The 13,112-nt window shown below is 35.3% G+C and overlaps 1 protein-coding gene across 4 annotated transcripts in view; it reads right to left on the bottom strand.

The window, feature by feature from the left end:
* Positions 1 to 437: 437 nt before the first annotated feature.
* LOC107653312 (annexin A6-like) overlaps positions 438 to 13,112 on the bottom strand; it is a 16,067-nt gene continuing 3,392 nt past the window's right edge. Inside the window, exons 3-26 of one of the 4 annotated variants that reach the window (XM_016439989.1) lie at positions 12,386 to 12,470; positions 12,203 to 12,297; positions 12,000 to 12,113; positions 11,665 to 11,670; positions 11,021 to 11,111; positions 10,871 to 10,950; positions 10,717 to 10,773; positions 8,628 to 8,721; positions 8,181 to 8,276; positions 8,037 to 8,095; positions 7,832 to 7,954; positions 7,492 to 7,550; positions 6,293 to 6,371; positions 5,847 to 5,928; positions 5,656 to 5,750; positions 5,427 to 5,540; positions 4,988 to 5,078; positions 4,724 to 4,803; positions 4,572 to 4,625; positions 4,366 to 4,459; positions 4,182 to 4,277; positions 3,037 to 3,095; positions 2,196 to 2,333; positions 438 to 1,311 (exon numbers count right to left, since the gene is read on the bottom strand). In XM_016439989.1, the coding sequence (XP_016295475.1) occupies positions 1,252 to 1,311; positions 2,196 to 2,333; positions 3,037 to 3,095; positions 4,182 to 4,277; positions 4,366 to 4,459; positions 4,572 to 4,625; positions 4,724 to 4,803; positions 4,988 to 5,078; positions 5,427 to 5,540; positions 5,656 to 5,750; positions 5,847 to 5,928; positions 6,293 to 6,371; positions 7,492 to 7,550; positions 7,832 to 7,954; positions 8,037 to 8,095; positions 8,181 to 8,276; positions 8,628 to 8,721; positions 10,717 to 10,773; positions 10,871 to 10,950; positions 11,021 to 11,111; positions 11,665 to 11,670; positions 12,000 to 12,113; positions 12,203 to 12,297; positions 12,386 to 12,470 (2,001 nt within the window). In that variant the 3' untranslated portion in view covers positions 438 to 1,251. The remainder of the gene's footprint in view (positions 1,312 to 2,195; positions 2,334 to 3,036; positions 3,096 to 4,181; positions 4,278 to 4,365; positions 4,460 to 4,571; positions 4,626 to 4,723; positions 4,804 to 4,987; positions 5,079 to 5,426; positions 5,541 to 5,655; positions 5,751 to 5,846; positions 5,929 to 6,292; positions 6,372 to 7,491; positions 7,551 to 7,831; positions 7,955 to 8,036; positions 8,096 to 8,180; positions 8,277 to 8,627; positions 8,722 to 10,716; positions 10,774 to 10,870; positions 10,951 to 11,020; positions 11,112 to 11,664; positions 11,671 to 11,999; positions 12,114 to 12,202; positions 12,298 to 12,385; positions 12,471 to 13,112) is intronic. The other 3 variants (XM_016439992.1, XM_016439990.1, XM_016439993.1) reach the window with 3 other exon arrangements.

Here is a 13,112-nt window from a genome sequence, read left to right as displayed (position 1 = left end):
TGTCCAGCTTTTAAAAAGTAGGAAAGGTTTTTCCTGTATCTTCTGTTGTCAACGGAAAATTAATTTGTCACCTGCACTAACTACACAGAATAAAAGAATACATGACCCATTCTACATAAAAATAAGATTTGTCCTTAAGTGGGCATAAACTTGATCTGAGCTAACAATTTGTTTTGGGAAATATTGGCTGCTACATCATTAAATGCCTGTTCACACCAAAAACTATAACTATAACGTTAACTAAATTAGTGTCCACAACGTTCCGTTGCATTAAATGTTCGAGAAAGCAGGATAGATTCTGATTGGCTGTCAAAGTTTGTAGTGTTCATCAGCTGGGGAGAAAAATCATTCTGAAAGTGATTCCAACAATTTCTTTCCTCTGTGCCATTATCATTATAGTTGTGGTGCGGACTCAACTTTATTCTTTTAAAATTCAGAACAATTTTTAAAACTACATCTTTATTGTTATAGTTATCATCCACGGAGAGAATGGGCCTTAAAAAACTAAATGGTCAGTTTTCCTATTCAGCCTATAGAGCATATCATAATAATAATAGTGCAAATCGATGAACCTATGCAATTCATGAAAATACTAAAGGTGTGGTCACAAGGTCCATTGTCTATTGTCAACAGTGTAATCTGTGTGACCAACTTAAACCTGTTGCAAAATCTACATGTGGGAATATTTTACCCTGAACCGAAATTCCTAATCATGTGGAAATGACTGGATTTCACCTATGAAAACTCGCTGAGCAACATAAATTGTGACCGCACCTATAGTAATTAATTTTATTTGTTGACTTTTGTATCATAAACAATTTTGGTACTGTGTTCAGAAGCATATCACCACATTTTGTACTAGATTTGAAGCAACTTTTGATATTAAAAAACAACAACATTGGTGACCATTTAACAACACAAACTGAAACACGATCACGTCTTTTATTTCTGGGGTGATCAATTTAAACAGGATGTTGGGTAACAAATAAAGCACTAGTAGTACGGTAACACCATAAAAAGTGCTTTTAACTCTAAAAAAAAATGTGTTTAGTGCACGACTTCAAAAAATAGGACAAGGTGTGGCTTCTGCATAGGTCATTACTCATTAGCTTTGGCATAGGCATGGCAGCAGCAGCAGAGGGCACAAAGACTGTATGTTGACTAGCATCTCCCAAACAACAAATGGGAACACAGTGCACTGGTTACTAGACATGAAGATCATGTGACAGATCCAGGACAACAGACAGTGTTCTAATCCTCACCTCCACAGATAATCAAAAGGGTTTTACGATAGTCTCCTGATGTGTCACCCTGAAAAAAAATTATATGATTTGGTGAGACCAAACATTTTGGAATAAAGCATAAAAACATAACCAATAACTTGGTGAACGTACATCGTAATCATATCAGTGGAAGTTTGGTGTTGCATAATGATATTAAGCCATTATGAAATTCACTGCATTACTTAATTACAGAGCATTTTGTATAAACTTTCATAATAACTGTACGAGCAGTGAGATCAACAGATCACTTTCCTTCCTTCATAGACTAAAGTGCATTTCCATGGAAATAATGCTTGAAAATGCGAATGAGAATGCTATGAAACCACACAATTCTACAAAACAATAAATCTTTTGACACACACGCCTTAAAAACACACACACAGACTTGTTCTCAGCATGCTTTATCTGCAAGCATCTAAAAATAAATCATGCTGTTATTTTTGATTTATATATATATATATATATATATATGATTTGAATTTAAATTATGCATTAGCTTGTTTTGCGGTTGGTTTATTTGCCTACTGGCCCAACTAATAGAAAAAAATAAGCCCAAAAATGGCATAAAATGTATAATTTATTGTTGTTATTGATCTCTAAAGGGAGTTTTGACTACAGAGCCAGTATAGACCTGTTACTGAACACTTCCTGTCTCCTTTCTCTCCACCAATCAGAATCAGCACACTGAGAGGAAGTCAAGCATGCTGGGGAAATTCCTAAACAGCTGAGTTGAGCGAGTACACCGCAGGAACCTGCCAAACACTCTGTTCCCCTCGACTTAACAAAAAGAGGATGTGCAACACCTACAGTAAGACAAAACACAATATCTACACAACTCTCTTTTCGTCTGATCGCACCAGTAACACATGCACAAATGCATGCAGGATGTATGAGAAGGAACACACAACTTACAACAAGCGTTTCTACCTGGATGAATTCATGCAAAGTGGCGTCATGGGTTTCTTTGAACTCTTTGCGGATGTTGAAGAGGTCAATCTCAGAGCGGGACACCATGATACGGATAAGAGCCCTGTCGTCTGTTCCCAGGCCCTGCAGGGAAAGTCACAGCACTTAGGAAACTCTGGCCTGACCGCTGATCTGTGCGATGCTTATGAAGCAAAGCATCAGCAATAGTGCAGATGCTCATCACTGGGCCTGTGACTCATAATCAAGCCTGAGAACCATTGCTGGCTTAGATATGCCGTCATCAGATGAGCTCTGCATGACTGTTGCTTTACATAAGTGTGTTCAGTCCACAAAAACTAAGACCATAAATCAAGTTTCAGTTCATAGTGAGCGACTTACTCAGTAAAGCATGATTTTAATCAGTGTCTGTAATTCATCACTCAGAGTAAAGATTTTGCTCAGAGATCAGCTAAGGAGCTTATTTGAGTATCAACTCAGATTGTTCTTATGAGACAGTAGGAGTCAGAGTAGGATGAAAAATCATGACAAATGTCTGAGTTTTGAGATCTCTGACTTTTGCTTGTATCATATCAAATCTGAGCAGAGTTTGAGACATTATTGAAATGTGTGTGACAAAAATCTTCATTTGTTCTCACTTTCATATCATTGCTGTCTAAGAGAAAAAATTAAGATATTAAAGAAACCTGAGTTGTGATTTGTTCTTGTTCTATGGGCACGTTGAGTTGACTGATGTCATGTTCTTGGCCTAAATCAGCTGTTTGAGATTGTTCCTCCTGCTCACAGACAGATGTTGAGGAAAGTGTATTACATAACAATGCACTTTTACCTTCATGGCTTTGTACAATCGGTCAGCAAAGTAGGATGGCTGATTCTTCACACTCCGCACTGGAAAATATACACGTGTAATTGCTATTTTTTAAGATGAATGGAGTCATATGATCTTTTTGTATGTAAAACGTGATCAGAAATGTCACTGCTTGCTAATGTAATTGTTAAAGGAGTCATATCATACACACCTTATAACGTTAGTCAAGATTTTGTGTTAGAAAATAGAGTCATCATTTAATTTTAAGACTTTAAGATGACCTCTTCGCATATAAAATGAGTAGCAGTTTTACTGCATGTATACAATGTCTGCAGCTTTGTTATAAACCTTAATCAGGTTAGACACCATATTGAATTTAATGCGGATGAAAACAAGGCTGTGAAGGATAGACCTACAGTCTTTACAGAGGAACACTGTATAAAGGTCCTAGATCATGTAGTTTTCACAACTTTCAAAACTGTTTTATGGTGTTTTTGTCTACTGAAAGTTTTTTTTTTTCAGAAAGATGTTTCTTCAGATGAACAATTGGTATGTTATTAAACAACAGTACAGTCCATTGAATGAACTGTACTTTTATCACTCACAGCCTTAAATTAAATATTAAATTAAATATAAATTAAATTTGTTACCCTGGCAAAGTGTTGTTATTGTTAACTAAAACTAAATCTACAACTTTAAAAAAATTGTTTTGTTAATTGAAATAAAGCTAAAATAAATTTAAATATAAATATTAGATGAAAATGATTAAATATTAGATAACTTCAATATTAGAAAATTTTAGATGACTTCAATTAAAAATCTAAAAACTAACTGAAATAAGTTTTAATTTAAAGTTTAATGAATTATAAAAACTACTAAAACTTAAATAAAAACAAATTAAAGCTAATAGAACTATAAAAAATATAAAACTGATAAAAGCACATCACAAAATTTACTAAAACTTAATTAAATTTATTATTTTAATTTAATTCATCATTCAATCACAACTAATTTTGATAGTATGCTGAACTCAAATTCATTTCTGATTTCATGATGATATGACCCCTGTATTATTAAAAAAAATCAAATTCAGATTAATTTGTCATCAAATAAAATAAGCATTTTTTTTTCCTGATGCTTGGTCATTGTCCTGACAAAGTTCTTACCAATAGCAAACATGGCATTTTTAAAGTCTCCTGACATCTCCTTCTTTATGATCTGTTCGAAATCTTTGTTGCTGCACCTCACAAATTCCTGGAACACTGGAGGAGATATAGTGAATGTTGGCTGAAGCGTTCATGAAAACATGTATTAGCACGTGTACCAGTAGCAAACATGTGTCTGCATTACCTCTCCTCAGGTGAGGAAAACTCCTGGTGCACAGAATGCTCATGAACTTGTCCTCCATGTCACCGGAGTCTGCATTGCATGCATCTGCCAGCACCTTACATTGTAGAGAAAAACTAAATCTTATGATAATTCTCTGGCATTTCCTTTATACTTGGTAAACAAAAGACAAAAGTTGACATAGTTTTTTATAAGTTTTTCACACTTACTTGGGCATCCTCCAAGGCCCTGGCCATGTCTACTGGACCCTCCTCACGGGCTCCCTGACAAACACCATCAGATTAAAGTAAAATATGAGTTTATAAAGCACAAAGTATGAACTGTGAGTCAGTGTTTGGAAGCAAGAACTGTGTAGATGTACCTGTGCCAAAGATATCAGGATCCGTTTGAATTGCCCAGATGTATCTGATACGATGGCATCCTCCAAACTTTTTTTATAGGCTATGCAAAGGAAAATTAATATATATGGGTAGACATACAGTGATACAGAGACCTGTAAATAAATGATTCTTCAAATTGTAGTAAATGCCCCATTACACAGATTTTTTTTCTCTGATTAGCCTAAATAAATGGCGCCGCCTGCTGGACAGTGCATTATTAAATATACAGCAAGGTTTTTATTTACCATTCTGATAGGCAGAGCACATCTCCTGAATCTCCTGGTTGCTCCTGGTGACCAGGATCTCAATCAATGAATGTTCATCGGTTCCTGCGCCCTATTTAAAAAAAAATTAATTAATCTATTTAAGCATAAACATGGTATTTCATACCAAATTGCTTTAGATTATTATGTGTAAACTCATATGCATATCACTAAAATATTGCTTTTAACTTCATTTCTTTACTAACCCAGTGAAACAACATGAAAGCAAACAGTCCTTGTAAAAAGAGACTATCACCTCTGCTCTTGTTTGGACAGGTCACTGACCCCCAGTTAACAAACGAGCACAGAGGTTAATAGCAAAAGCAGGTCGATCTGCTTAAATGATGAAACAGCCTTTTCTATGACTCAAATAAGATTTCTGTTTGGTTCCATTGTGCCGTTACAATTTTATTCTCTGTACCTCCATGGCTTTCTTCATCATCTTAGCGTCAAACTCTGCTGGAGTCATCATGAGACCCAGGATGAGTCTTTCGAGGTTTTTGGACAGTTCTGATTTTAGGTCAGCCATGAGCTCCTGATGGAAAACAACTTTATAAATCAGCAAAATACCAAATGCACACACATTTACAGTAACCACAGTAATGCATTCTGTTCAACTGGGAACAAAACTAGGCAGGACTGTGTCGTACCCTTCCCAAAAGAGATTTAAAGGTCTGTCTGATCTCCTGTCTCTGTGCATTGCTCCTGTGCGTCACAATGTCAATAATAGTATCTTCATCAGTTCCTGAAAAATAACAGGAAATCATATATTACATTTGCAGTTCTTAGTATCTTTGGCTAATGCATTCTATTAACCATAACATACTGTGTTTTTACGCACCAAATCCCTTCATTGCTTTTCTCAGAGCTTGAGCATCACTTGCAGGGTCAAAATTTTGATATGGTCGCACAGTTCCTCTTAACTAGTGATGGATAGGAAAGACAACATGATACACTTACAAATTAAAAAAGACAGGCACACTCTTTAACATTGATCTATAAGTGCATATTTGTAAAACTGATTAACAGCAACATCACATCAGTAGCACAAGCACACATACGGACACACTGAGATCTGTGGGATGGAGTGACTGGGAAAGTGTCACAGGAACTGGCAGCAAATCAAGACTCTGATTAGCAAACCGAGTGGCATTCAGATGCTATCTGTGCACAGACAAAAGCTCCGCTGTATGTTTAGGGTGCATGACACAGTTATCAACTCTAGCTTGGCCGGAGCAGAGAGTAATACGATGCATGCCGCTGAGAGAAAACGTGGGGGTCTCCAACCTGGACTTTGGTCATGGCGCTGATTTCCCACATCTTGTAGGCAATCTGTGCAGCCTCTGGGAAGAACTCCCCTGCAATACTGAGAAACAAACAGCTCTTTAGTCTTTTGTGCTGACAAAATAACAATGTGTGGATTGAGGGCTTGACAAAAACAAAATAGCTTCAATTCTTGATCTCTGGCCCTGGTTTACTGAAATCTGCAAGAACATCTAAATGATATAATAAAGTATGTTATGGAGGTACAGTACATAAATACACCACTGTTTGAAAGTTTGGGGTCAGCAAGGATGCATTAAATCGATCAAAAAAGACATTTATAATGTTACAAAAGATTTCTATTTCAAATTATTGCTGTTCTATTGAACTTTCTATTTATCAATAATAAGAAATGTTTCTTGAGCACTAAATGAATGATGTTTAGAATGATTAGAATGATGTCATGTGACACTGAAGATTGGAGTAATGGATGCTAAAAATTTAGCTGTGCCAGGAATAAATTACATTTTCTATTTAAATGGAAAATTTAATTGTAATAATATTTCACAATATTACTGTTTTACTGTATGTTTCATCAAATAAATGTAGCCTTGGTGAGCATAAGAGACTAACATAAGAAAACCATAAAAATGTACTGACCTCAAACTTTTGAATGGTAGCGTGCATTAAAAGAACATTTAAAGAAAGCATATATAAAAACTCATGTCTTGTTTCTAAATATTCAAAACTGTGGATACTATATGTTGTCCTGTTTAATGATGGACCAATGGCTCTCTCTACTGAATGTTCATAGTTACTGCAACACTGATTTAAAGACTCTTTAAGCCAAGACTCAAAGTTAAAAGGTGAAGTTTCTGATTCCTGCACTACTAAAATCATTAAATACAATTTTAGAAAATAATTACTTAAAGGGATAGTTCACCCAAAAATGCAAATTCTGTCATTAATTACTCACTCTCATGTTCTTCCAACCCATAAGACCTTCATTCATCTTCAGAACACAAATTAAGATATTTTTGATGAAATCCAAGAGCTCGCCATGAGGGTGCGTAATTAATTTTCATTTTTGGGTGAACTATCCATTTAAGTTTTTAAGAGGAATCGGCCTTTGAATGGCTCACTTATAGTTATCTCTGCATATAAAGCTAGGATTTTTCAAATGTAATAAAATGACACAATTTAAGACCCTTAAAAATGCTTACTCATCATCTCCTCCACACAGGTTCAGCAGGGTGCGCTTGTACTCCCCAGATGTATCATCCTGTTGACACATGGCAGAATATATTGTTTACTATTTTATTTACAAACACACGCAATGTGTACACTGTGGGTAACATTTAAAATATGAGCCATCAATGTAAGAATGCACCTACCACATAAATAAACCATATTTCCTATGTAACTACATAACAAATGACAAATGCATTTATAAGGTCAGGGAGAAAAGCTTCACTATTGGAAATGATTTCAAACAATGATAAATGTAATGCACATAACGCGCTGAGAGAATGAAGAAAAGTCTGGATTTTGATGTGTTTGCACCTGGATCATATTGTACAGAGATTTCTCATAGCGCAGTCTGAAGCACTCTCTGATGTCCAGCATGTCAATTTCAGAGCGGGAGACCATAATGCGGATCAGAGTGTTATCAGCTGTGCCCAGGCCCTGCAGACAGATGGGGAAAATGACAATGTATTGATAAAAGCAATTTTACTCCATTACAATTCATTATAACAGGTAACACTACCTTCATGGATTTGTAAAGGCGTTTGGCGAAGTACATGGGCTTACTTCTGATGCACTGAACTATGGGAGATAAAGAAAAAAGCAGATCTTAGAGAAAATGCAGCAGTGAGTTCTCAGGTATTGATTGCATGGTGCCAAAGCTTACCAACAGCCAACATCAGTCTTTCAAAGTCTCCGGAGAGCTCACTCTTAATACTGTCCTCAATGGAGTTCTCAGCAATTTTCTGGTATTCATCAAATACTGAAAAGCACAATCATACATTTGCTGTTACGTCACACAGAATTTATCCATGTTACATTGGGTAATCCGAATATTGCAATTAATTTTAACCATTAATAATCTAAATTCATTAACAATCATGATATTGCACAGTGGTGCATCTTGCATAATCACAATTAGGTCATTGCACAATGGTTTTGTTTGTTGAATTACACACTCTCTTTCAGATTTTAAAAGCAGCAACCTGATGGTCAAATCTAATCGGTAGTGCAGTGAGGAGGGCTACAGACACAGAAGAGAGATTGTGTAGTGGAGGAGGGGTGTTAGTCAGCAGAAATCTCTGTGTCCAGTGTGTGGCTGTGGTTCTCATACCCAACTGCAAATGGGTCACACTTCGGTTTCCCAGCAGCATGATGAATTTGGCCTCATCTGTGCCCCACTGTGCCTCTCCTGCGTCATACAGGTCCTACAGTGAGATTAAACACAATCATTCTTTCAAGATGCAAGTCAGGAGGTCAAAAACACACTAGCTATGTTGCATGGTAGGGTATGTTATTATACTGCATAGATTTCCTGTATCCTTTATGCACTAAAGAGTCAAATAAATAGGTAAATAAGCATAGAATATGTTTCTGAAGACAATCACCTTTTGCACCTTTAAGTTTTATTTTCTTTATGTGGGAAGAAAGAGGCCGCAGAGTTATACACTCATTGTAAAAAAAAACATTTGACCAGAGAATGTCACAACAGACCAATCAGAATCAACATAATATTGATTTGTAGTATAATTTATCCAGTGAATGTTTGAAACAGATTGTATTTTATAGCTACACTGTAAGAAACTGACTGTGAAATTCACAGTAATTAACTGGCAGCAAGTGACAAGTAACTTAGTATATAAAAAGCACAGTAATTAACCCGCAGCAAGAGACAAGTAACTTACTGTAGAAAAGAACTACAGTAATTTACTGGCAGCAAGTGACAAGTAACTTACTGTAGAAAAGAACTACAGTAATTTACTGGCAGCAAGTGACAAGTAACTTACTGTAGAAAAGAACTACAGTAATTTACTGGCAGCAAGTGACAAGTAACTTACTGTAGAAAAGAACTACAGTAATTAACTGGCAGCTAGTGACAAGTAACTTACTGTAGAAGAAATAACCATATTTTCGCTGTTTTCATTTACAGTAGCAACCATGTACCTGTAAAGTAAAACTCACTAATTTGTAAGTGCAACCTTTTGGTTTTTTTGTGCTTATTACACAGGACAGTGTAGCGATTGGTGGGGAACGTGATCGGCAAAGGACCTTAAGTCAGGAATCGAACACAGGTCGCCAGAGACACAGTTGCACTATATGTCAGTGCGCTAACCACTAGACTATCGGTACCGACAGGTTCCATTGCTGTTTAGTTATATTGGTTCAGCCCAAATTAATAAAAAAAATAAAAATGAATATGAAATAAATAATGCATGTTGCACAATTTAAATATGCTGTATAGTTATATTGGTTCAGCCCAAATAAAAAATACAAATGAATATGAAATAAATAATGCATGTTGCACGATTTAAATATAAATATTAATTTATCAACAGTCACAGTTAACTGCTCATCATTATAACAAGCTTCATTTATCATTCTTATTGCTAGATGTGAAGAATGATAAATGAAAACAGTAAAATCTTGATGACCTTCTGGTCTTTTTTTAATTTATTTTTTTATTAAAGAATACATTTGCTTCCTGTATTCTCTATTCAAACCTAAAATGTAATTGAATTACAGTGAGGTCAAATTAAATGCAGTCATTGGCTGGAAACCCAGCTGCCAGTGTAGGCTACTATGTTTTCCTTCTCTATCCCAGTGGCTGGGTTTCAGAAAACCCTAGTGTATGGCAGTACGGTGAAATCACGTTCTGGGGTTAATTTATGATTATGATACTGAAGTTAAAATAATATGATAATAATTAAAAGTTTGTATGAAGCAGTATAATGGGCTGTTTTTGAACAGGTAAAATAACTGGAAGCGAAAGACACCAGAAGCCAAACACATTCAAGTTACAAATAGTCGCACCCGCTCTCTTGTGAAAACTAAGCTGGATATAAATAATATCCATTATTTTTTTACAGCACATTGTTGGTTACTGTAATTTTCTACAGTACATAATTGCTTGTTGTATTTTCTACAATACATTGGTAATTACTGTGATTTTCTACAGTACATAATTAGTTATTGTGTTTTCTACAATACATTGGAAATTACTGTGATTTTCTGCAAGACATTGCTGGTTACTGTGACACTCACAGTACTTCTTACATTACTGCAATTTTGACTGAAACTACGGTATTCTACTGTGAACTAGTATACAGTAATTTCCTGTGAACAAACACAGTAAATTCCTGTAGATTTCACATGAATTTTTTACAGTGTAGTCCTAAGTCTAATATTTTAATATTCACACTCACTTGAGCATCTTGCTCCACGAGGTCTTCACTAACAACATCATCTTCCTCTCTGGTCCCCTGAGAAACAGGACAATCACCATTATTAAACATACACACACGCATAACATTTGTCACTAAACTGTATTGTAAAACAAATATCTAATATATGACTCACCTGAAGCAAAACAATCAGCATCTTCTTAAAATGTCCAGATGTGTCCCCTATAACATCCTCTTCAAGGTCTCTGCCATATGCTATGAACAATCGCAGAGTCAGGCTTTGCCTCAGTTGGTTTCTTGTTAACGTTTGTAAAAAAAAACTCACCATCTTTGTATGCTGCCACCAGATTATGAATCTGCTCATTGGTTCTTGAAGTGAGAATTTCAATCAAACATTTCTCATCTGTTCCTGCTCCCTTTAAAGCACAGCAAGAAGGTCAATTACTGAGCACAAATCACATACTCTGTCTCTTTAATTTGAAAATCTATTTGTAGAGGATAATGTACAGTCAGCTAGTATAATTATTTAGAGGGATATGAGTGCATTTACTGAAATGGCATAGAGAAATTACAGTACAACATTGAATATGTCTTCAAATGAGAGAAGAGTATTTTGTCATATAGGACAGTGTTAGTAAACATTTTTCAAACCCTGCAGTCTCTTATGGTAACAAGGCATTTGCAGGAAGCAGTTAAAATCTGCAATAAACAGCAATTTAAGTGTAAACTCAACATTAAGAATTGAAACAAAGCAGTTTCTACATTTGTGATTAATAAATATTAAATGTGTAAAAATCTATTTCTTTTCCAAAGGTATTGTCAGCCATTTTTCCCTGTTTTCTATTACTGACGTCCTGATTGGCTGAATCCTTTTTCATTTTCACAGCCATATAGATGATAAAATGGTTAACAGTCCCTAAAGAACTGGCCTAACTATCACCATTTAATTCAATAAGGAAAATCACTTACCGTATCCTAATGATAGCAACAGCAAAACAGATTCACAGGACAAAACATGCAGTAAATAACAGAGAATATAGCCGATTGACATAGCTGATTGACAGATAAATATTGTATAGATCACAAATCCTGTAGCCATTTTGTTATTATATTGAATATAATCATTCAATTCAAAATATTTTCAGAAAATACTGAAATGAAATACTACAGCATAACACATCTATCTGAATACAATTATCTGTGCAGGCCATGCATTTGAATAGTACATTTCAGTGCAATCAGCCAAGCATTGCACATTTAAACTGAAAGTCTCAAATTCTCAAAGCATCTAGATTCTTACATACCTTAATGGCATCCTTGATTTCTTTGGCATCATGATAGGCTGGAGGTCTCATCAAACCCACAATCAGACGTTCAAACTTCCCTGTCAGCTCGTATTTCAGATCATCAATTAAATCCTGTCAAATAATGTATTTTTGATATAGCACATTTTGTTCTATAAGCCTTTTCTCCATTTATTGAATGTTTGCTGGAGATTTTCCAGTACCTTCCCATATTGTGATTTGTAGGCAGCACGGATCTCCTGCCTCTGAGCATTGCTTCGCGAGGTAATCAGCTCTAAGATGGCTTCCTTGTCACTTCCTGTGACACAACAGAGATTATATGGACATATCATAGCAGTCACTGGCTTCATATTAAATATCTATAGTTGAGAAGTCCTGACACTCACCAAAGCCTTTCATGGCATTATAGAGGGCCTCTGCATCACTGCCCGCATCAAAGTCAGGTTGATCTGCAATTGTACCTCTAAATTCCTATAGCAAAAATTATAGATTTTTAGTCGTAGTTTTTACTGAACGGTGAATCAAGAGTCGCAAGATGAATCTTATCAAACCCAATGAATAATAAACATTCAAAATGTTTTCTTTCGTTGTCATAAGAGGAAAGCCAAACAATTTTACTTAAATATCGAAACATCTATCCAAACAAGAAAAAAAATCTTACACAAACATAATTTTGCATTTATCAAAAAAAACATTTTAAATACAATAAACAGTAATATTGTGAAATATTATGGCAATTTAAGTAGATTGCTAAGAACTTCATTTGGACAACTTTAAAGGCGATTTTCTCAGGATTTTGATTTTTTTGCAACCTCAGATTCCAGGTTTTCAAATAGTTGTCTCTCGGCCAAATATTGTCCTATCCTAACAAACCATAAATCAATGGAAAGATTATTTATAGCTTTTATTTAGCTTTCAGGTGATGTATAAATCTCAATTTCGAAAAAATTGACCCTTATGACTGGTTTTGTGGTCCAGCGTCACATATGTGTGTGTACTGTGTATATTTATATGTATATATAAGTACACACACATGCATGTATATATTTAAATATTTACATGTATATATATATATATATATATACAGTGGGTACGGAAAGTATTCAGACCCCC

The sequence above is a fragment of the Sinocyclocheilus anshuiensis genome, unplaced genomic scaffold (assembly GCF_001515605.1).
Source record: "Sinocyclocheilus anshuiensis isolate Anshui unplaced genomic scaffold, SAMN03320099.WGS_v1.1 scaffold103, whole genome shotgun sequence".
Classification (NCBI taxonomy): domain Eukaryota; kingdom Metazoa; phylum Chordata; class Actinopteri; order Cypriniformes; family Cyprinidae; genus Sinocyclocheilus; species Sinocyclocheilus anshuiensis.
Note: the sequence above shows the minus strand (reverse complement) of the source record. Positions and strands in the feature narration are given on the sequence as shown.